We start from the raw sequence: 23,605 nt of genomic DNA on the forward strand, positions 1-23,605 counted from the left end.
GACAGAAAATAAATATCTGCTGTGGGAAACCGTGTAGACAGTGTTAGTGTTCATGTATAGTGCAGTATAGACAGTGGTAATGTGCGTCCATAGTATAGAGTAGTGAACAGTACTGTCCATAATGTAGCATAGAGCCCATGTCGTATGTCCAGAGTGTTCCCAGAGTGGTATACCAAGAAGCAAGCTAGATCTACTCAGGGTCTTTTACATCTAGCCAGCTTCAGCTAGCTTCACATTCCAGCTCAGGCTTCATCCGTACTACGATGGTGGATTTTGCTCGTCCACCTGCCGCAAAAGGCTGTCACATGCTTCCCAGTCGAAACAGTTTAAGCTTATACATTTTGTGAAGTTTTGTTCATTTTGGTGTTTGGTAGGTTTTTTTCAGCTGTTTGCGTACACCAATTTTTGTGTTGAGGCAAGTCGAAGTTTGGTAGTCAAAGTCTACACCCCTTCATCAGTGATTGGTTCACAGTAGGGGTGGGAACTATGGACGGGATTCTTTAATGAAGTGTTTGCTATCATTCACTTGAGAATTACTGCACTAAACTGATGTGTAATTGCGCGACTAAGACCTTCTCTGCAAAAACTTAAAAAATTCTATACAGATTTCTTGATGTATCTATTTTGAGCAAGTGTTTCTGGCTATATTGTTACTACGGTGGCTCAAGAGAGACAAACAGTAATATTGCCTCTTTCTCCTAGTTTTTCAAGCCAAGGTCTTTAGGAAGTGTGAGCACAGAAGTTTGCATCGCCTAGCCGAGTTCTGCTAGGAGCAAACTGAACCTATGTATGGGGACGTCTTTACTCTAGAATAGTTATTGCAAATTTTATCAGGCTATGGTGTAAAATAGTCCAAATTAGAGCCATCTTATGGGCAAAAGTGCCATATTTTATTATCTATTGTTAACGTCTTTGATATGCTTATCAATGCACAAGCCCCTTCCTACCCCACTCCTATCGATCTGATTTCATTGGTCCTCGCAAATCAGACACTTCATTCAGGATATATGAGAAAGCTCCGAGTTAGCCTACCCCAGAGAAGGTTCGTTTTAGAGGATTTGTTGCCTTGGAAATGTACACTGAACAGAAATATACACACATGTAAAGTGTTGGTCCCATGTTTCATGAGCTGAAATAAAAAATCTCAAAAATATTCCATATGCAAAAAAAGCTTATTTCTCTCATTTTGTGCACAAATTTGTTTACATCGCTGTTAGTGAGCGTTTCTCCTTTGCCAAGGTAATCCATCCACCTGACAGGTGTGGCATATCAAGAAGCTGATTAAATAGCACGATCATTACACAGGTGCACCTTGTGCTGGGGACAATACAAATCCCCTAAAATGCGCAGTTGTGTCACAATACAATGCCACAGATGCCTCAAGTTTTGAGGGAGTGTGCAATTGGCATGCTGACTGCAGGAATGTCCACCAGAGCTGTTGCTAGATAATTGAATGTTAATTTTTCAACCATAAGGTTCCTCAAACATCATTTTAGAGAATTTGTAGCCACGCTGGGAGGGAGGCTGACAAGTATTTGCATATAATAATGCCTTTTTGTGGGGACAAACTCATTCTGATTGGCTGGGCCTGGCTGCAAGTGGGTGCGCCCTCCAAGGCCCACCCAATGGCTGTGCCCCTGTACAGTCATGTGATATCCATAGATTAGGGACTAATGAATTCATTTCAATTGACCTCCTTATATGGACTGTAACTCAGTAAATTCTTTGAAGTTGCATTTATATTGGCCTTCCGAGTGGCGAAGCGGTCTGAAGCACTGCATCTCAGTGCAAGAGGCGTCACTACAGTCCCTGGTTTGAATCCAGGCTGTATCACATTCGGCCGTGATTGGGAGTCCTATAGGGTGACGCACAATTGTAAAAAAACCTGTAATGTTGCAATTATACATTCATGCAGGAGGAAATACAATGATTGCACTAGTGCATATGCGTGAAAGTGGTCTGCACACAGCACATTATCCCCGGAGATGCCAAACTCGGGCAAAGTGTCCCCCATATGACGTCACAGTGATGTCATAATGAGTGGGGGAAAAAACACCTGTATCAGAGACAGTGCAAAGGTTTTCATACTCTGCCACATCCTGAAGAGTTACCTTGTTGTACAATGTCTACCATTTACAACTGGAATCTACATTGAAATTACAACACATACAGTATTTATTATGAATACATTTCTTTCTTGTTGTCCCATGATTTTCACTTAGCAAAAAATAGTTAATGTCAACGGGAAACTGATTGTGAGGACGAACAAAGGTACTTTTTACATAGTCCTATATGCATCCCAAATCAACCCTATAAAGTACACTGTCAGCCATGGTCAAAAGTAGTACACTATGTAGGGAATAGGGTCCCATCAGAAGACAAACACTCATGATGCATCATGGACAGTAGCTGTGAAGTGATAAACATAGTAAAAACCACACTGTAGCAATGTGTATCAGCTTACTAGTACTAAATATACTGTATTTCAAACATAGAAGTGGATTAATTGGATAATAGGCCTATGTGGCTCTGGTGATTTGTTGTCTGTCAGGGTGGGTGTGGTCTCCCATGGCACCACATTACATCACAATCGTGATGTCATAAATAATTGTATTCTGATATGATGACAGCCTAAATGTTTTGCCATTTACGGCAACACTTACAAGTTCAATTCAGGGTCAAAATCATTGCTATATTTTGGATGGTTATTTTTTAAGTGATTGATTGGTGGTAAGTAGTTGTGACCACTTCTGATTTAGTGTAAAAAGGCCTACTTTGTGACACAATTTAATTTAGATGATTTAAATAATATAATAATATTTTTAAGCCATATTGTACCTTTTTCAGGATTACTGTAATTGAAGGAACTATGGGAAAGTTCTCCTTCCCAAGGCTCATCATAAGAATGGTTAGAATCTCTTTTCTCTCACCACCTTCATAGTCAAAACTCCAGTGATTTAAAATCATCACTTTGACATACAGGCCTATGAGCTTTTCTAAGATTGAAAATAACAATAACCTCATTACTGACTGCATGTTTGTCATCATTTTCATTTCTAGCCATGGGCAAATCGGACTGCACAGGACAATTTCTGCACAGGAACTACTGAACTCCACAGGCCCAGAACACACCAGCCTCACAACTCCTCACAACTCCCCAGCCTTAATGTAAGTCCCATCTGCAGGCTACATCTACGACCCACTAAAGTGGTCCAGACTAATCATGTATGGACAATCAGTGTAAACGTTGTACTAACTACGGCTTGATCTAGTGTCAACATTATACCTTATTGATATTCTATATCAATGAAATACAATGGAAGGTACATAATAATCCAATGCGTAAAATAAAATATACCATGTTCTATTCTCAATATCCCTACTGCCCCAAAGGTGTGTAGGCAGGGCAAGGAGGACACCGATTCAACCCAGAAGAAGAGGAAAAAGAAGAGGCTAAATGAGAAGGGAACCCAGGTTGAACTAGGCATGCGGGAGGATATCCGTGACCTTGACCTCGCCCATTGGAGATTGGCCAAAGAGACATGGAGAACTGAGCGAGGAAACATGAGGGAGATTAAGGCGCTGTATGGAGAAATATTTAGGCTGCACCAACTCTTGGAGGAGGTAACAAGAGCAGTTTTCTTCAATCAGACTTTCATAACAGTAGATATACTGTAGTTGCTTTAGATGTTCCCAATCCTGATACACAGAAATGAGATCTAAATAGATAGAATAGTGAAATAAGAAGGCAAGAAAAAAACTGCACATTGGAAGTATTCTGAGGAAGGTCTGCAATCTGCACGGGTAGTATTCTGAGGAAGGTCTGCATTCTGCACTGGTAGTATTCTCAGGAAGCTCTGAATTCTGCACTGGTAGTATTATTAAGAAGGTCTGCATTCTGCACTGATAGTATTCTTAAGAAGGTCTAGAATCTGCACTTGTAGTATTCTGAGGAAGGTCTGCATTCTGCACTGGTAGTATTCTGAGGAAGGTCTGCATTCTGCACTGGTAGTACAGTGATGGAAAAAAGTATTTGATCCCCTGCTGATTTTGTTCGTTTGCCCACTGATAAAGAAATGATCAGTCTATACTTTTAATGGTAGGTTTATTTGAACAGTGAGAGACAGAATAACAACAAAAAAATCCAGAAAATCGCATGTCAAAAATGTTATAAATTGATTTGCAGGTTAATGAGGGAAATAAGTATTTGACCCCTCTGCAAAACATGACTTTGTACTTGGTGGCAAAACCCTTGTTGGCAATCACAGAGGTCAAACGTTTCTTGTAGTTGGCCACCAGGTTTGCACACATCTCAGGAGGGATTATGTCCCACTCCTCTTTGCAGATCTTCTCCAAGTCATTAAGGTTTCGAGGCTGACGTTTGGCAACTCGAACCTTCAGCTCCCTCCACAGATTTTCTATGGGATTCAGGTCTGGAGACTGGCTAGGCCTCTCCAGGACCTTAATGTGCTTCTTCTTGAGCCACTCCTTTGTTGCCTTGACCGTGTGTTTTGGGTCATTGTCATGCTGGAATACCCATCCACGACCCATTTTCAATGCCCTGGCTGAGGGAAGGAGGTTCTCACCCAAGATTTGACGGTACATGGCCCCGTCCATCGTCCCTTTGATGCGGTGAAGTTGTCCTGTCCCCTTAGCAGAAAAACACCCCCAAAGCATAATGTTTCCACCTCCATGTTTGACGGTGGGGATGGTGTTCTTGGGGTCATAGGCAGCATTCCTCCTCCTCCAAACACAGCGAGTTGAGTTGATGCCAAAGAGCTCCATTTTGGTCTCATCTGACCACAACACTTTCACCCAGTTGTCCTCTGAATCATTCAGATGTTCATTGGCAAACTTCAGACGGGCATGTATATGTGCTTTCATGAGCAGGGGGACCTTGCGGGCGCTGCAGGATTTCAGTCCTTCATGGCGTAGTGTGTTACCAATTGTTTTCTTGGTGACTTTGGTCCCAGCTGCCTTGAGATCATTGACAAGATCCTCCTGTGTAGTTCTGGGCTGATTCCTCACCGTTCTCATGATCATTGCAACTCCACGAGGTGAGATCTTGCATGGAGCCCCAGGCCGAGGGAGATTAGGAGCACTCCCTTTAAGAGTGTGCTCCTAATCTCAGCTCGTTACCTGTATAAAAGACACCTGGGAGCCAGAAATCTTTCTGATTGAGAGGGGGTCAAATACTTATTTCCCTCATTAAAATGCAAATCAATTTATAACATTTTTGACATGCGTTTTTCTGGATTTTTTTATTGTTATTCTGTCTCTCACTGTTCAAATAAACCTACCATTAAAATTATAGAATGATCATTTCTTTGTCAGTGGGCAAATGTACAAAATCAGCAGGGGATCAAATACTTTTTTTTCCCTCACTGTATTCTCAGGAAGGTCTGAATTCTGCCCTGGTAGTATTATTAAGAAGGTCTGCATTCTGCACTGATAGTGTTCTGAGGAAGGTCTGCATTTTGCACTGGTAGTATTCTTAAGAAGGCCTAGAATCTGCACTGGTAGTATTTTGAGGAAGGTCTGCATTCTGCACTGGTAGTATTATGAGTTCTGTCGGCATTATGCTCTGGTAGTATTTTGAGGAAGGTCTGTATTCTGAACTGATAGTATTCTGAGGAAGGCCTGCGTTCTGCACTGGTAGTATTCTTAAGAAGGTCTGCATTCTGCAATGATAGTATTCTTTGGAAGGTCTGCATTCTTAGAGTAAAGTTGAAAAAGAATGGAGGAATTTCTGAATTGGAATGATTCCAAAAGTGTGGACCTTCCCATTTTCCTAATAGGCTAATATACAGTAATAAAATGTGTTTTCTCTATGATATTTATTACCCATACACATGTAATTGTTTTAAGATAGTAATAACAATCACCATCAAGCTATTAAGTAATAAAAATGTGTCTGTCATCATACAGATTGGGGTGGATAAAGGGGTGATCAAGCAGCGCTCCACCTCCTCCATTCTTTGTCCCGTCTCCCCGACACTGCCAGCTTTCCCCTGGTACAACCTCCACAGGTACCTCGCTAACAGCCATTCGGAGCCAGACCAGCATGCTGCCAGCACCCAGAAGGACCCATCTAAGAAACATTCAATCTTTCCCCCTCTGGACACACAGAGCTGCACCTCCCCTGAAAGATGGCCTCATTCAACTTCCAAGACGTCACACCCACACGCTTCACACCGATTTGCTGTCCCATCCCACCCCCTGGTTTCCGGCCCTCCTGCCCGGATGAGACAGACCCATCCGCATGTCCACCCCAGGTCCCCATTGACTGGCCAGGCAAAGGTCAAGGATGAGGTCAAGAGGCCAGAGATTGCAGCGTCTGAGGAATTGTCTGAGGAAGTTCAACGGAGAGGTGCAGAAATTGCGAATATGTATAAAGCACAGCTGATTGAGAGGATGGCCCAAAAGAGAAAGGAAGAGATTCTGAAGAAAAGGGTAAACAACGATGACAAGAACGATGACACTGAGGCCTCCTGCTCCTCTGCAGTAGAACAATCCAATACCCCTGCCACAGCCCCCGAGCGCCCAGCCAGCCCAGACGCCACGCCAGTGGCCGCCCGAGAGGACACTCAGGGGGACACCCAGCAGGACCTGGTAGAGGTTGTGAATGTGCTCAAGAGGCAATCATCTGATCTATACCTGCCTGACGACGTATGTGAGGAGTCACTCACATGGAAATCCATTTACGAGGAGCTGTGCCCGCTCGCTCACAGGGTGAACACAGAAGCTGACTACATCAAGACGCTCCGCGTCATCACTGAGAAGGCTGTGACTCCCTCGTGCTCGTCTGAGGATGATGTGTCTCAGAGTGTGAGTGAGGACACAAGTCAGGAGGGGAGTAGTGAAAGTGAGGAGAGCATGAGTGGACAACAGAAGAGATGTCTACACAGAGATCCTTATGGTGAGAGGGACAGGAAGGAGATTGATAGTGGTAAAATGGAAGGGAGATATGCAACCGCCAATGCAATGTCTATGATGGCGAGCCGAGGGAAAGAAGAACTTAATGCCATGAGCTACGCAGACAGGATCAAATATTTCAAGGACGAGGCTAAGAGAAATGAAGAGATGATGAAGATCGAAAGGAGGAAGGAAAAAGCCAGGGACGAAGAGCTCAAGAAGTGGGAAAAGAGACAGAAGAAATTGAATGAGGAGGAAAGGAAAAGGACAGAAAATATGGAAAAAAACAAGTTAGAGGAGCAGAGGAAAAGGGAGAAGGCAGAGATGAAACTAAAGATCGAACATGAGAAAAAGAGACGAGAGCAAGAGAAAAAGAGAGAGAAAAAAGAAAGAAAAAAGCAGGAGATGCAACAGAAGGCCCGTGAAAAAGAAGAGAAAAAGAGGGCAGAGGAAGAGAAAAAGATGGAGAAAAAGAGGGAAGAGAAGTTGAAAAAGATTGAGAAACAGAGGATGGAGGAGGAGAGGAACAGGGAAAAGGAGAGAATGAAGGTGTTGGAGATGCAGCAAAAGGCACGAGAGAAAGAAGAGAAGAGGAGGAAAGAGGAACAGAAAAGAAGATTGAAGATACAGCAGGAACAAGAGAAGGAGGAACAGAAACGGCAGACAAGGATACGAGACGAGGATAAGAAGAGAGCAGAGCTTCAAAAAATAAAAGATCACGAGGCCAGGTTCAAGATGGAGATGGAGAAACTATATGAGAGAGAAGAGAGGAATGCACAGATTGAAAGAGAAAAGAGGCGTGCGCTGTGTCAGAAAAAAGGGCAGACACAGAGAGCAAAACAGGTGGTGGTAAACGAGGTCACATCGTCTACATCTGACGCCTCTGTGCGGAGGGAAGAGAGGGAGCAGCGTCCAGAGACCGCTCTGCGAAGAACAAGGAAGAAGCAGAAGAAATTGGCGGACGAGTCAATGACAACTTTTGAGTAGATGATAAAAGAAAGGGAGCAGACAAAAGAAGAAATGTACAAGTCAATGCTCCTAGATATGTTAATATATGTAAATAAACAAAAACAAATTCGATTGTTTAAAGAGAAAAAACCAAAAACAAAACGAGAAAATGAGCAAAAGCAGGAAAAAACTATAAGGAAGCCAGGCATGAGGGTGAAGAGGAGAAAACATGAGAGAGGAGGAAGGGAGACCAGAGTGGTTTATCAGGAGGGAAGTAGGATATATAGAATAGTTCTGAGGACAGAATCGGTAGGACCATGGGATAAAAGATAAATGAGATCAGCAGTAAAGGAGAGCTGAGTGGATCAAAACAAAGTTATGGAAAACACAAGGGGGAGGCAAGATAAACAGAGATCCAGAGAAAAGAGGTGAAAACATTTTATAGGAGTAATAGAGAGGAGATGGAACTAGAATTCCAATGTACGAATGGCCAAAATAACTAAGGATGAGCAGAAAAGGAGAAGACCAAGAGCACAGGAAAAAGAGCCAACAGACATGTCAAAAAGAAATGAAGTCTGCCTCTTCTACTTCTCTTTTAAAGTTGCTTTGGTTTCCTTTTGTCCTCTTTCTAAGCCTGTTCAAGTCTGAGATAGATGAGAAGAGCAGCCAAAGAAACAGATCTGTTGAAGCATCAATTGGAAAGGATGGGAGGGTTGGAGGAGGAGCACAGCTCCATGACTACATTAGGTAAGTGTTTACTATCAAAGCCTGTTCTCAGTAGACAACTGTATTAGTGTTGATAGAAGTTCATTTATGGAACGTCTTTCAACTCAAACACTACAATTCCTGATCTCATGTGATTATTCACCTCATGTGAGCGGGCTTTCGGATGTTTTTTTCTTGAAACAGATTGTGGCATATGAGGTCACTTTATCTGTTGAAGCATCAATAGGAAAGGATCAAAGGGAGGGAGGCAGGAAAAGGAAAACACAGAAGAGCAGATGAGGTAAATGCTTGGGCTTGTGATGAGAGGATAGGGTCTCCAGAACTGGGGTTCATGATAGAAAATGCTCAGACAAATGTATTACTGTGAATCCCATTTGTTCAATGACTATTTGATGAATTCCTGACGGGATAATTGTTTTACAGGAGCACTCTATGTTCTGCTTCCATGTGGATTGACAGCATTGCTTTCATGAGCTGCTGGAGGACACCATGGATGAAGAGGGAGAGGGTTTATGATAGGCAGTTTGCCATGGCCATAAATGGGCTTTTGGGTGTTAATTCTTCCTGCTTTATATCATACAACTTCACAATAAAAATGAATTGCAAGCATCAGCCTTTTCTGTTTGAGTGTGATCAGTGCAGTAGTAGTAAGATTGGTGTAAACCCAAGGAATATTCTGGCCTTCTAGGCAGAGTTCCTCTGTCCAGTGTGTGTGTTCTTTTGCCAAGTGTCTGTGTTCTTTTGCCAATCTTAATCTTTTTATTGGCCAGTCAGATATGGCTTTTTCTTTGCAACTCTGCCTAGAATGCCAGCATCACCTATTCACTGTTGACGTTTGGACTGGTAATTTAAGGGGAATTATTTAATGAAGCTGCCAGTTGAGGCATCTATTTCTCAAACTAGACACTCTAATGTACTCTTGCTCAGTTGTGCACCGGGGCCTCCCACTCTTTCTATTCTGGTTATTGCCGGTTTGCACTGTTCTGTGGAGGAGTAGTACACAGCGTTGTACGAGATTTTCAGTTTCTTGGCAATTTCTCGCACGGAATAGCCTTCATTTCTCAGAACAAGAATAGGCTGACGAGTTTCAGAATAAAGTTATTTGTTTCTGGCCATTTTGAGACTGTAATCGAATCCACAAATGCTGATGCTCCAGATACCCAACTAGTCTAAAGGCCAGTTTTATTGCTTCTTTAATCAGAACAGTTTTCAGCTGTGCTAACGTAATTGCAAAAGGGTTTTCTGATGATCAATTTGCCTTTTAAAATGACACATTTGCATTAGCTAACAATGTGCCATTGGAACGCAGAAAGTATGGTTGCTGATAATGGGCCTCTGTACAACTATGTACAGTTGAAGTCAGAAGTTTACGTACACTTAGGTTGGAGTCATTAAAACTCGTTTTTCAACCACTCCACAAATTTCTTGTTAACAAACTATAGTTTTGACAAGTCGGTTAGGACACCTACTGTGTGCATGACACAAGTAATTTCTCCAACAATTGTTTACAAACGGATTATTTCACTTATAATTCACTGTATCACAATTCCAGTGGGTCAGAAGTTAACATACACTAAGTTGACTGTGCCTTTAATAAACAGCTTGTAAAATTCCAGAAAATTATGTCATGGCTTTAGAAGCTTCTGATAGGCTAATTGACATCATTTTATTCAATTGGAGGTGTACCTGTAGATATACACTGCTCCAAAAATAAAGGGAACACTTAAACAACACAATGTAACTCCAAGTCAATCACACTTCTGTGAAATCAAACTGTCCACTTAGGATACAACACTGATTGACAATAAATTGCACATGCTGTTGTGCAAATGGAATAAACAGGTGGAAATTATAGGCAATTAGCAAGACGCCCCCAATAAAGGAGTGGTTCTGCAGGTGGTGACCACAGACCACTTCTCAGTTCCCATGCTTCCTGGCTGATGTTTTTGGTCACTTTTGAATGCTGGCGGTGCTTTCACTCTAGTGGTAGCATGAGACGGAGTCTACAACCCACACAAGTGGCTCAGGTAGTGCAGCTCATCCAGGATGGCACATCAATGCGAGCTGTGGCAAGAAGGTTTGCTGTGTCTGTCAGAGTAGTGTCCAGAGCATGGAGGCGCTACCAGGAGACAGGCCAGTACATCAGGAGACGTGGAGGAGGCCGTAGGAGGTCAACAACCCAGCAGCAGGACCGCTACCTCCGCCTTTGTGCAAGGAGGAGCACTGCCAGAGCCCTGCAAAATGACCTCCAGCAGGCCACAAATGTGCATGTGTCTGCTCAAATGGTCAGAAACAGACTCCATGAGGGTGGTAATGAGGGCCAGACGTCCACAGGTGGGGGTTGTGCTTACAGCCCAACACCGTGCAGGACGTTTGGCATTTGCCAGAGAACACCAAGATTGGCAAATTCGCCACTGGTGCCCTGTGCTCTTCACAGATGAAAGCAGGTTCACACTGAACACGTGACAGACGTGACAGAGTCTGGAGACACCGTGGAGAACATCCATACTTTTAAAGAAATGTCTTCTGCTCTGATGAAACAAATATAAAACTGTTTGGCCATAATGACCAGCATTATGTTTGGAGGAAAAAGGGGGAGGCTTGCAAGCCAAAGAACACCATCCCAACCGTGATATACGGGGGTTGCAGCATCATGTTGTGGGGGTGCTTTGCTGCAGGAGGGACTGGTGAACTTCACAAAATAGATGGCATCATGAGTGAGGAAAGTCATGTGGATATATCGAAGCAACATCAAGACAGTCAGGAAGTTAAAGCTTGGTCGCAAATGGGTCTTCCAAATGGACAACGACTCCAAGCATACTTCCAAAGTTGTGGCAAAATGGCTGAAGGACAACAAAGTCAAGGTATTGGAGTGGCCATCACAAAGCCCTGACTTCAATCCTATAGAGAATTTGTGGGCAGAACTGAAAAAGCATGTGAGAGCAAGTAGGCCTACAAACCTGACTCAGTTACAACAGTTCTGTCAGGAGGAATAGGTCATTTTATTTATTTCCAAGACAAGTGCAGTGGTATAGGCCTAATTCAAGGCAGCAAGAGCACACAGGAGCAATTAAACTACTGCCAGACACGTATAATCCATCAGAAAGCTTTAAGGGACTTGTTCAACTTATTCATTGTTGAGAAGTTAAAATGTCAGTGCCATGTGTTGGAATCTTCAGTCGACAGCAGCGGTGTTGAAATCTTCTTCGATGGTGTCATAAATGCTAAACTGTGCATTGTTATTCTGTGAAAGACAGGACATGAACATGGTTAGAATACAGTGCGATAATGACTGCATTTACAAAGGCAGCCCAACTCTGATATTTTTCCTGTCTGTGTGTGCATGTCTTTACCACATTGATAGAGTTTGTTAAGGCGTGTTATGTCCAGGGGGCTCAGGTGATTTCTCTGTCCAATCTGGACTCCCCTCTTCTTGGAGTGAATAGTGGGGTTACGGTTTGATGAGAAGTAGTATCTGCCAGGAGAAACCCAACAATGGGGGATTAGAGGACTTGCTACTTTAACACAAGGACTGCGTCACAATGCCACCCTAATCCCAATATAGTGCACATAGTTTGACCAGAGCCCAGGTAAACAATAGTGACCTAAATAGGGAACCATTTGGTACACACAGGGAAATGTTACTGGAGCTGGATACTGTACAGTCGTGGCCAAAAGCTGAGAGAATGACACAAATATTAATTTCTACAAAGTTTGCTGCTTCAGTGTCTTTAGATATTTGTCAGATGTTACTATGGAACACGGAAGTATAATTACAAGCATTTCATAAGTGTCAAAGGCTTTTATTAACAATTACATTCAAGTTGATGCAAAGAGTCAATATTTGCAGTGTTGACCCTTTTTCAAGATCTCTGCAATCCACCCTGGCATGCTGTCAATGAACTTCTGGGCAACATCCTGACTGATGGCAGCCCATTCTTGCATAATCAATGCTTGGAGTTTGTCAGAATTTGTGGGGTTTTGTTTGTCCACCCGCCTCTTGAGGATTGACCACAAGTTGTCAATGGGATTAGGGTCTGGGGAGTTTCCTGAACATGGACCCAAATTAGCGATATTTTGTTCCCCGAGCCACTTAGTTATCACTTTTGCCTTATGGCAAGGTGCTCCATCATGCTGGAAAATGCATTGTTCATCACCAAACAGTTCCTGGATGGTTGGTATCATTCTTTATTCATGGCTGTGTTCTTAGGTAAAATTGTGAGTGAGCCCACTACCGTGGCTAAGAAGCAACCCCACACGTGAATGGTCTCAGGATGCTTTACTGTTGGCATGACACAGGACTGATGGTAGCGCTCACCTTGTCTTCTCCGGATGCCCCAAACAATCGGAAAGGGGATTGATCAGAGAAAATGACTTTACCCCAGTCCTCAGCAGTCCAATCCCTGTACCTTTTGCAGAATATCAGTCTGTCCCTGATGTTTTTCCTGGAGAGAAGTGGCTTCTTTGCTGCCCTTCTTGACACCAGGCCATTCTCCAAAAGTCTTCGCCTCAATGTGCATGCAGATGCACTCACACCTGCCTGCTGCCATTCCTGTACTGGTGGTGCCCCGATCCCGCAGCTGAAGCAACTTTAGGAGACAGTCCTGGCGCTTGCTGGGCTTCAGGGCACCCAAGAAAGTCTTCTTCACAACAATTGAACCGCTCTCCTTGAAGTTCTTGATGATGCGATAAATGGTTGATTTAGGTGCAATCTTACTGGCAGCAATATCCTTGCCTGCGAAGCCCTTTTTGTGCAAAGCAATGATGACGGCACATGTTTCCTTGCAGGTAACAATGGTTGACAGAGGAAGAACAATGATTCCAAGCACCACCCTCCTTTTGAAGCTTCCAGTCTGTTATTCGAACTCAATCAGCATGACAGAGTGATCTCCAGCCTTGTCCTCATCAACACTCACACCTGTGTTAACGAGAGAATCACTGACATGAGTGGCAGGGCTGATATGCAGCTGAAATGTTTTGGGGGGATTCAGTTCATTTTCATGGCAAAGAGGGACTTTGCAATTAATTGCAATTCATCTGATCACTCTTTATAACATTCTGGAGTATATGCAAATTGCCATCATACAAACTGAGGCAGCAGACTGAAAATGTATATTTGTGTCCTCAACTTTTGCCCACGACCGTACACAGTCACAAAACGAATATTTACTTATTGCTATCAGTTTAAAAACAAGGTGAGTAAAATTAGGACTTTAGTGGGAATAAGGAGGAGAGGAGTATGACTGACGTTCCGTAGTGCATTATGGAGTCGTAGTCATAGGGCAGGTCCTGAGTGTCTCCTTTCTTCACCTTAAAATTATTTTCTTTTCCTGGAAGTTAAAAGAGTTACAAGAAGCAGATGTGACTGGTGGACACTGCTGGGTGTGAATGTGATATAGGGGAATGAAAATGGAAATGTAGACGAGTTGAGATGGAAACCATTAAGTTGAACCTCTAGCAGGAGGAAACTCTACAGGATTCAAGGCATGAATATTTCATCTTACCTAATGAAACCCATTGCGGGTGGTAATGTAACAAAACTGCCTTCAAAACAAGCTTACATGTTATCCCAGGATACCCATTACGGGTGGCAACTGTAAAAGGTATATTTTACACCAGGATACCCATTACGGGTGGTAACTGTAGATGACAACGTAGTGTTATTCGCGTCAGGCAAATTTAGCGAACAAGGTTGCTGCGTTCACGCCAGGGAAAATTCACAGGAGTAAACTAATTCAGTTCAATTCTACATCATTGGAAATGAGCCTGAAATACATAGTATTGGTCTCAAACTGAAGAACACTGATGGTTACTGGTGTAAGATTCTCTCTGGTGTTTACAGAACTGGTGCTGTGAGATTAGGATATCAGGATTCAAGGTAGCTATGATATTAGGCTATCAGGACCTGCTTAGACAAAGCAATTTCAACAGTAGAGAAAAGGGTTGCAATGTATGGGGAAATTAATGGCTGCACTATTTCCGTTATAATAAGTACATGATAAATGGAATGTTAAGGCATAAATGTATGAAAGACTATTCTTATTTTAAACTTAAGTGGTTCTGTCCTTGTGGTATGTAGTGTTTCATGTTGTGTGGACCCCAGGAAGAGTAACTGCTGCTTAGGCAGTACTTAATAAAATACTAAATGTCAATAGTTATTCTATACGGTCTTCACTCCAGACCACAAAAAGCTGAATCAGGTATGTTAGTGCTGGGCTGCTACTAAAGCCTGCACACTGCAGCTCTTCATGGGACAAATTGACCAGCCCTGCCCCTGATCCACATGCACTGCCCGTGAGGTGGTTTAGTATGTTGTGTTGGTGTGAGTTACCTGGGACCACGTTGTCCCACTGTATGGTGACGTATTGGTCACGGTCTGGCCGTGTGTGCTCGTGGTGCAGGCCCAGGGCATGCATCAGCTCATGACACAGGTTCCCCACGTTACAGGCTCTACCGAAGTACACAGACTGGGCCCCGCCCTGGAAACCTACATACGACGCACAGCTAGAGTTAAGTGAAGAGAGATAAAGGGGAGAGAAGCGGGAGGAGAGAAATGGAGGAGAAAGAGGGGATATGACAGGAAGAGAGGAAAAATAAAGGATTGAACACAGGAAAAGGAAGGAGAGGTTGTGAGTTAACTGTAAACTGCTGGGAAGGAGAGAATGTGTTAATGTGCCCACTTTGGACTCACCCTGTCCCAGAGATGAACTCTATGTAGTTCATCTCATTGGTGTATTCGTGGAAGCGGATACACGTCTGGTCTGAAATAAGCTTGAACGCTGCTAGTATAGTTTCCTTTCTGTCCACTGTGTGGATCAGAGACAATCTACCATTAGACGGTGCATATCATTCTCACTGTATTAGAAAACATCTAGTGTTACAGTGTTCATCTCTCCTACTGTATTCGACACTCACCCAGATAATCGTTGATCTTGTAGGGGATAGAAGTGACGCCTTCATTCTCAGGCCAAAGTGACTTCACAGCTAATCGGTCTTCCTGTAGGACAAACACCTAGTCTTAAATCCAGCTGTTGCTATAGAGTATAGGCCTCAGATTAATTCAATTGTTATTTACGCGTTTCCCCTATGATTGTTTTTAACCCCGGTGCGGCCTCTGTCCCGTAAGCGGGACGAACATCCAGCGAAAAACTCCTATCGACATTAGCATAACGAAATTTAATATATATATTTTTTTCAAATATAGGACTGTCTCATATCGTTTTATAGATACACCTCTCCTGAATCGACCCACATTGTCCGATTTCAAAAAGGCTTTACAGGAAAAGCAAAACATTAGATTATGTTAGAGGAGTACATGGTAAAAGTAGCCACATAGCCATTTTCCGACCAACCACATGCATCACAAATAACCAAAAAAACTGCTAAATGCAGCACTAACCTTTTACAAACTTCATCAGATGACACACGTAGGACATCATGTTACACAATGCATGCATTCTTTTGTTCGATAAAGTTCATATTTATATATAAAAACAGCATTTTACATCGGCGCGTGACGTTGACTAACTATTTTCCCTCAAATGCATCCCGGGAAACAGTGCTACAATTTACTCAATTACTATTCGAAAACATTTTTCAAATGTAATATTGTCATTCTAAGATTTATAGATGAATATCTCTTGAAAGCACCTGTAATACCAGATTTAAAAATAACTTTACTGGGTAATCACACTTTGCGATAAAAGGGGATGCGATACCTAGTAAATACAGCTCAGCACCATCTTGGAACAATCGCATATCACATCTAATCTTGTATACTATTGTCAATAATCCCTTACCTTTGGTTGTCTTCATCAGAAAGCACTTCCAGGAATCCCAGGTCCACAACAAATGTATTTTCGTTCTAAAAAGTCCATCCTTTATGTTCCATTAGCTTGCTGTTGTTAGCGCGTCTGAAGACTGCTCCAAAACCTTCGTCGGCCGCGGGACAGCAATTTCGAAAAAAAACATTTCCCCCCCCAATTTAGGTTCGTTCAAACATGTCAAACGTTGTATAACATAAATCTTCAGGGCCTGTTTCAACAAGAGAGCCAATAAGATTCGAGGGGGACGATTGCATTGTGTTTCAAAACGTTTCGAAAGGTGGGGGTAGACAGGGCCGCCGGCGTCATAATGGTGATGGCCCTCCTCCTGTGACCAATTTCAACAGACTCTCATTCTGTCAGTTTCCACAGTAGAAGGCTCAAACCACTTTGTAAAGACTGGGGACATCTAGTGGAAGCAATAGAAAGTGCTCAATGAACCATAGCTCACGGTGTGATTAATAGGCAAAGATGTGAAGTTGAGTCCACAATTCAGAATTCCACTTCCTGTTTCGATCGGTCTCGGGGTTTTGACTGCCATATGAGTTCTGTTATACTCAGACACCATTCAAACAGTTTTAGAAACTTTAGGGTGTTTTCTATCCACAAGTATTAATTATATGCATATCCTAGCTTCTGAGTTTGAGTAGTAGGCCGTTTAAAATGGGCACGAATATTTTTAAAAATGCGCTGTGGTGCCCCCTATCCTAGGGTAACGTCATTAAGTTCTAAAATGGTCAAACTATTTCAGTATTAACTTCAATGACTAAAACCAGACTAAGTATGTAGAAAAAAAAGAATGGAGCAATATACAGTGTACTTTCCATGACAGACTGACCAGGTGAATGCTATGATCCTTAGAGGTCACCTGTTAAATCAGTGTATATGAAGAGACCGGTTAAAGGAGGATTGTTAAGCCTTGCGACATGGATCATGTCTATATGCCAGTCAGAGGGTGAATGGGCAGGACAAAATATTGAAGTACCTTTGATCAGGGTATGGTAGGTACCAGACTCACCAGTTTGAGTGTGTCAAGAACTGCAACGTTGCTGTGTATTTCACACTCAGTTTCCCGTGTGTGTGAAGAATGGTCCACCACCCAAAGGACATCCAGCCAATGGCAGTCCAGTGGTCGAAAATGGGTGACACGAATTGTGCAGAGCAACAGACGGGCTACAGTTATAGTCAATTGACAGTCCAGTAAAACATTTGTTCCCAAAGACCCCAAAAATGCTCAGCTCGTAGAACCTTGACACAAATGGGGTATGGCAGAGTTCCACTTCTTTCAGCAAAAAACTTGTTGCAGTGGACTAAGGAAACACTGGACACAGGAGAATTGGAAAAGCGTCTGGTATGATAAATGCCGTTTTTTTGCAATTTCACGCTGATGGGAGGACTAGGGTATGAAGAAAACCACATGCATCCATCATGCCGTTTGTCAACATTGCAGGCTGGTGAGTGGCAGTGGTATGCTGTGGGGTGCCTTTTCATGGCACACGTTGGGTCCCATGATAAAAGTTGAGCAACGTTTGAATGTCTTAACATAATTGAAAAATCAGGTGCATCCCTTCATGGCAGCAGTGTATCAGCAGGTTAATGCCCCATGAAACAAGGCTCGGATTGTCCAGGAATGGTTCCACGAAAATTACAGTGAATTCAGCTTAGTGCAGTGGCCTGACCAGTCACCAGATCTCAATCCAATTAAGCATCTGAGGGATGAGATGGGAACAAGCCATTTCGGATTAGAGATCCACTACCAGCCAACTGGGCACAATGGTGGGAAGCATTGAGGAAATCATGTGGCCAGCATTCCTGTGGAATGCTTGACACCTTGTAGAGTCCATGCCCTGACGAACTGAGGCTTTTCTGAGGGCAAAGGGGGGGTGCAACTCAATGTTAGGTGTTCCTAATGTTTTGTAGACTATTATTTTTTATATATATATATATATATATATTTTAAGATCTTTTAGAAGAGAAATATATATTTTAGAAGAAAAAAGGAAAAAAAATAAATAAATAAATAAACTAAAACCGTGCAATTGGCAACGCCCACTACGATTTAAATTGAGATTGTCACTGGCCGACACACAATAAATCTATTATTTGCATGACTCACTGTGCAACAGTGTTTAACATCAATTTTTTATGACTACCTCGTCTCTGTAACCCACACATACAATTATCTGTAAGGTCTCGAACAAGCAGTGAATTTCAAACAGATTTAACTACAACGACCTATTGGTTTTCAAATAACTTGCATAAGGCACCTATTGGTAGATGGGTAAAAAAAGCAGACATTGAATATCCCTTCGAGCGTGGTGAAGTTAATAATTACACTTTGGATGGTGTTTCAATACACCCAGTCCATACAAAGATACAGGTGTCTTTCCTAAGTCAGTTGCCAGAGAAGAAGGAAACCGCTCAGGGATTTCACCATGAGCCCAATGGTGACTTTAAAACAGGTAGACTTTAATGGCTGTGATAGGAGAAAACTGAGAATGGAACTACATTTTAGTTACAATACTAACCTGATTGACAGTGAAAAGGAAGCCTGTACAGAATAAAATTATTCCAAAACATGCATCCTGTTGGCGTCAAGACACTAAAGTAATACTGCAGAAAATGTGGCAAAGCAATTATCTTTTTGTCCTGAATACAAAGTGTAATGAGAGGCAAATCCAAAAGATTACAGAGTACCACTTCATATTTTCAAGCATGGTGGATGCATCATGTTATGGGTATGCTTGTAATCGTTGCGGACTGGGGAGTTCCAGGATAAAAAAGAAACGGAATGAGATAAGCACAAGCAAGATCCTAGAGGAAATCCTGGTTTAGTCTGCTCTCTACCAGACACTGGGAGCATAATTCACCTTTCTGCAGGACAAGAAACTAAAACACAAGCGCAAATCTGCACTGGAGTTGCTTAGCAAGAAGACAGAATGTTCCCGAGTAGCCGAGTTACAGTTTTGACAAATCTACGGCAAGACCTGAAAATGGTTGTTTAGTAATGATCAACAACCAATTTGACAGCTTGAATAATTTTGAGAAGTTACACAATCCAGATGCGGAAAGCTCTTAGACTTACCCAGCGGGACTCACAGCGCTAATCGCTGCCAAAGGTGCTTCTACAAAGTATTGACGCTGGGATGCAAATAGTTTAGATATTTCCGCATTTCATTTCCAATAAACTAGCAAAAATGTCTAAAACGTTTTCACTGTCATTATGGGGTATTTTGTGTAGATGGGTTAGAATTTGTGTTTAATCCATTTTGAATTCAGGCTGCTTTCGGAAGGCACTGGACCAGCTTCTGGTATGCACAGACTGAAACGAATGACTGCAAAATCGTTTAAGGTTTCTTTACAAGACAGAATGTTGAATAAAACCACATTTAAACTTACTCTACTGGTGGTCCGTGGTGTTGATCCTTCAGATGGTCAAAACATCCACAGGAAAGTACTGTTAACAACTTTTTAGAGTGGCGGTACTGAAGTTGAAATTTCTATCACCTGGCACTTCAGTTAGTATGCATGCATTGTATATTTTTCCTGTGGATATTTTGGCTCAAATTTCAACCATCTGAAGTACCAACACCATGGACAACCGGTAGAGCAAGTTCAAATGTAATTCTGTTCAACAATCTGGCTTGAATGATTTTGCAGTCATTAGCTTCAGGCTGTGTATACCAGAAGGTGGTATCAATCTGATTCATCAGCCTAAAAAAAGATGCAGTAACAGGACAGAAAGCAGGGATAATAGACTCACCGAAACCAGAATGTCTCCCTCCACGATAGCAAGGTCGAACTGTAAGTCCTCTGTAACAGAGAGAGAGGGTCTGAAACAACCACACTGACACAACATGTACTAGTTACAAGTCACTACCTCCAGTGCCATTAAAGTCCAGACCTCGCAGTAGAGGTCCAGGATTGTGCGCTTCATCTAATGAATGCGTTACCTTCTCTGGTTTCAGGCATTTTAACCCAATCATTTTGTCTGTGGCGTGGTCCCATTGAGGCAGTAGAACCTAAAGGCAATTGTTAACATTAAACACATTTTGCAATATTTTATTTTTGATAGATAAGCCATGAACTTGAAGAAAACCAATGGAATTGTTTCTTTAGGCCCATCACGCCAAGAGATTGACTTGAGAATCACAGTAGAGGCCTACCTGTGGCAGTGAAAGTCACATTTGTAGAATTGTTGATGGGGTTTGTAGAATTGTCCACTGAAATACAGAAAGAAAATATAAAGAGGAACAGAACAACAGTTTTGCAGTGGGGCTGGACTACATGAACTAAAAATGGTAAACAGGCCTAGTTTTCAGCCTGTAACCTTACGAAATGAGCGGTCCCCAATGCAGGCCTACTTACCTGTGGCAGGGAAAGTAGAATTTGAAGTAGTAGCATTTGTCAAATTGGTGATGGGAACACTGCCCACTGAAATACACAAGGGTAACATAATACATGTTACATAATAACATGGTGAACCAATTGGCGTCTACAGTGCAACTGGCCTGGCCTAACTCAAATGGAAAACACTCAAAAGTAGGATGTCACGAAAACAAAATGACTGGTCCTACCTTGGACAAACCAGATGAGAATCAGAAACCAAACCATGTTGAAACAACGATTGTCCCCCAAGATTTGGGGGGGGGAAAAAACAACCAGAAAAACAGCACAAACAAATTTCTTCAATAGCTCTCCTTCCAGTCAAATAGTTGGTAGGGCAGCAATCACAAAAGAACAGGTGCCTCCTCCTCCTTCTTCTTCTTCTTCTTCTTCTTCTTCGGTGAGGTTTAAAGATGGTTGGCATCCAATACGTTGCATTATCGCCCTCTACTGAACTATCGTATGAATCCATTACCTTTGTGATACAAAATGGGAAAGGGGGAACCGTGAAAATGTAAAAATATATATATATTGAATGACTCTACTAACTAACTCTACACTCATTAAAACCCATCACCTTATTCCACTACTTTAACCCTATCTTAACCTACCCCGGGCCAACGACTCGAGAGGACGAGACACTACCACTCAACACACCCTGTAACTCTTCTGAAATCGAATCTCGTACCCCCAAGTACTTCTCTGCAGCTGCCACCACAACATCTATTTTCTATGACTTACGTGTCATCTCTGCGGTACAGCAGATAACAATTGCTATGAATGCTAAGCCAACCTCACTGAAACATATATCACTCATTGGCCTATCCCTCTGTTCTGGCAAAGATCTACTATTCACAGGGATTCTCTCTGAATCCCTCACCCTCCACTACCTTCTTCACTTCCTCTGCATACAACATCTTCTGCACTACAATGACCCTGGCCACCTAAACCTGCCTCTCTCGCACCAGACACCTCCACTTAGGGTTACCTTCACCGACTCAACGGCACCCACCATCTTTTCCACCCAACTTGAAACCGACCATGGATCAGACAAAAGGCCTGGTTCCACCTTCTTCAAAAATCTTACTCCCACTGAACCAATCGTATCTTTATCATAACCATGCCCATCAATGGAAGAATTGGGCTCCAAGCTCCTCACAACAACTTCTACCCCTTCCACTCTGTTTGAACTTGATAGCAATCTTCCTCGACATACCCTCTCCCTTGTCATTGCTATCTTCAACAGATACAAACCCATCCTCTGCCTCCCTCAGTCTTTTCAACCTCCTCTCTCTTTCCCTCCAATCCTCCTCCCTTGACCAGTATAGACAGTGTTAATGTGCATCCATAGTATATAGTGAGCAGTACTGTGCATAATGTAGCAGATGCAGGAATGCCCTCATGCAGGAACACCCCGAAATGTGGGCTGCAGTTGCACACTATTGACAGAAAGACACATCAACCTCAAATAAAGCATCCGAGACAGCAAAACAGCGCTCCTCTGTCTTAGTATGTGTAGGCCATGTATCTGATGCCGTCTGGTCAAAAAGCATATAGCATGTCATACAGCCACAGTTGTAGAGCGGTCAGACTTTCTGGATGTTTAGTTCAGTCCTATGTGTTCTCTGGCCAATCTCTGATATCTTGTCGTGGATCTTGGCTATGATGGTGGGCTCCCCATTGACAGAAAATAAATATCTGCTGTGGGAAACCGTGTAGACAGTGTTAGTGTTCATGTATAGTGCAGTATAGACAGTGGTAATGTGCGTCCATAGTATAGAGTAGTGAACAGTACTGTCCATAATGTAGCATAGAGCCCATGTCGTATGTCCAGAGTGTTCCCAGAGTGGTATACCAAGAAGCAAGCTAGATCTACTCAGGGTCTTTTACATCTAGCCAGCTTCAGTTAGCTTCACATTCCAGCTCAGGCTTCATCCGTACTACGATGGTGGATTTTGCTCGTCCACCTGCCGCAAAAGGCTGTCACATGCTTCCCAGTCGAAACAGTTTAAGCTTATACATTTTGTGAAGTTTTGTTCATTTTGGTGTTTGGTAGGTTTTTTTCAGCTGTTTGCGTACACCAATTTTTGTGTTGAGGCAAGTCGAAGTTTGGTAGTCAAAGTCTACACCCCTTCATCAGTGATTGGTTCACAGTAGGGGTGGGAACTATGGACGGGATTCTTTAATGAAGTGTTTGCTATCATTCACTTGAGAATTACTGCACTAAACTGATGTGTAATTGCGCGACTAAGACCTTCTCTGCAAAAACTTAAAAAATTCTATACAGATTTCTTGATGTATCTATTTTGAGCAAGTGTTTCTGGCTATATTGTTACTACGGTGGCTCAAGAGAGACAAACAGTAATATTGCCTCTTTCTCCTAGTTTTTCAAGCCAAGGTCTTTAGGAAGTGTGAGCACAGAAGTTTGCATCGCCTAGCCGAGTTCTGCTAGGAGCAAACTGAACCTATGTATGGGGACGTCTTTACTCTAGAATAGTTATTGCAAATTTTATCAGGCTATGGTGTAAAATAGTCCAAATTAGAGCCATCTTATGGGCAAAAGTGCCATATTTTATTATCTATTGTTAACGTCTTTGATATGCTTATCAATGCACAAGCCCCTTCCTCCCCCACTCCTATCGATCTGATTTCATTGGTCCTCGCAAATCAGACACTTCATTCAGGATATATGAGAAAGCTCCGAGTTAGCCTACCCCAGAGAAGGTTCGTTTTAGAGGATTTGTTGCCTTGGAAATGTACACTGAACAGAAATATACACACATGTAAAGTGTTGGTCCCATGTTTCA

At 42.6% G+C, this 23,605-nt stretch overlaps 1 protein-coding gene across 1 annotated transcript; it reads right to left on the bottom strand.

Moving 5' to 3' along the window:
* Positions 1-11,582: 11,582 nt before the first annotated feature.
* LOC115159940 (astacin-like metalloprotease toxin 5) lies at positions 11,583-21,149 on the bottom strand. Its single transcript, XM_029710086.1, has 11 exons — positions 20,990-21,149; positions 20,781-20,846; positions 20,579-20,635; positions 20,366-20,434; positions 20,176-20,225; positions 15,505-15,586; positions 15,281-15,395; positions 14,921-15,093; positions 13,838-13,919; positions 11,943-12,064; positions 11,583-11,833 (listed from the first exon to the last, which is right to left on the bottom strand). The coding sequence occupies exons 1-11, from the start codon at positions 21,024-21,026 to the stop codon at positions 11,829-11,831; spliced, it is 858 nt and encodes a 285-aa protein (XP_029565946.1). The 5' UTR covers positions 21,027-21,149; the 3' UTR covers positions 11,583-11,828.
* Positions 21,150-23,605: the final 2,456 nt, after the last annotated feature.

This window comes from Salmo trutta, chromosome 23 (assembly GCF_901001165.1).
Source record: "Salmo trutta chromosome 23, fSalTru1.1, whole genome shotgun sequence".
Lineage (NCBI taxonomy): Eukaryota > Metazoa > Chordata > Actinopteri > Salmoniformes > Salmonidae > Salmo > Salmo trutta.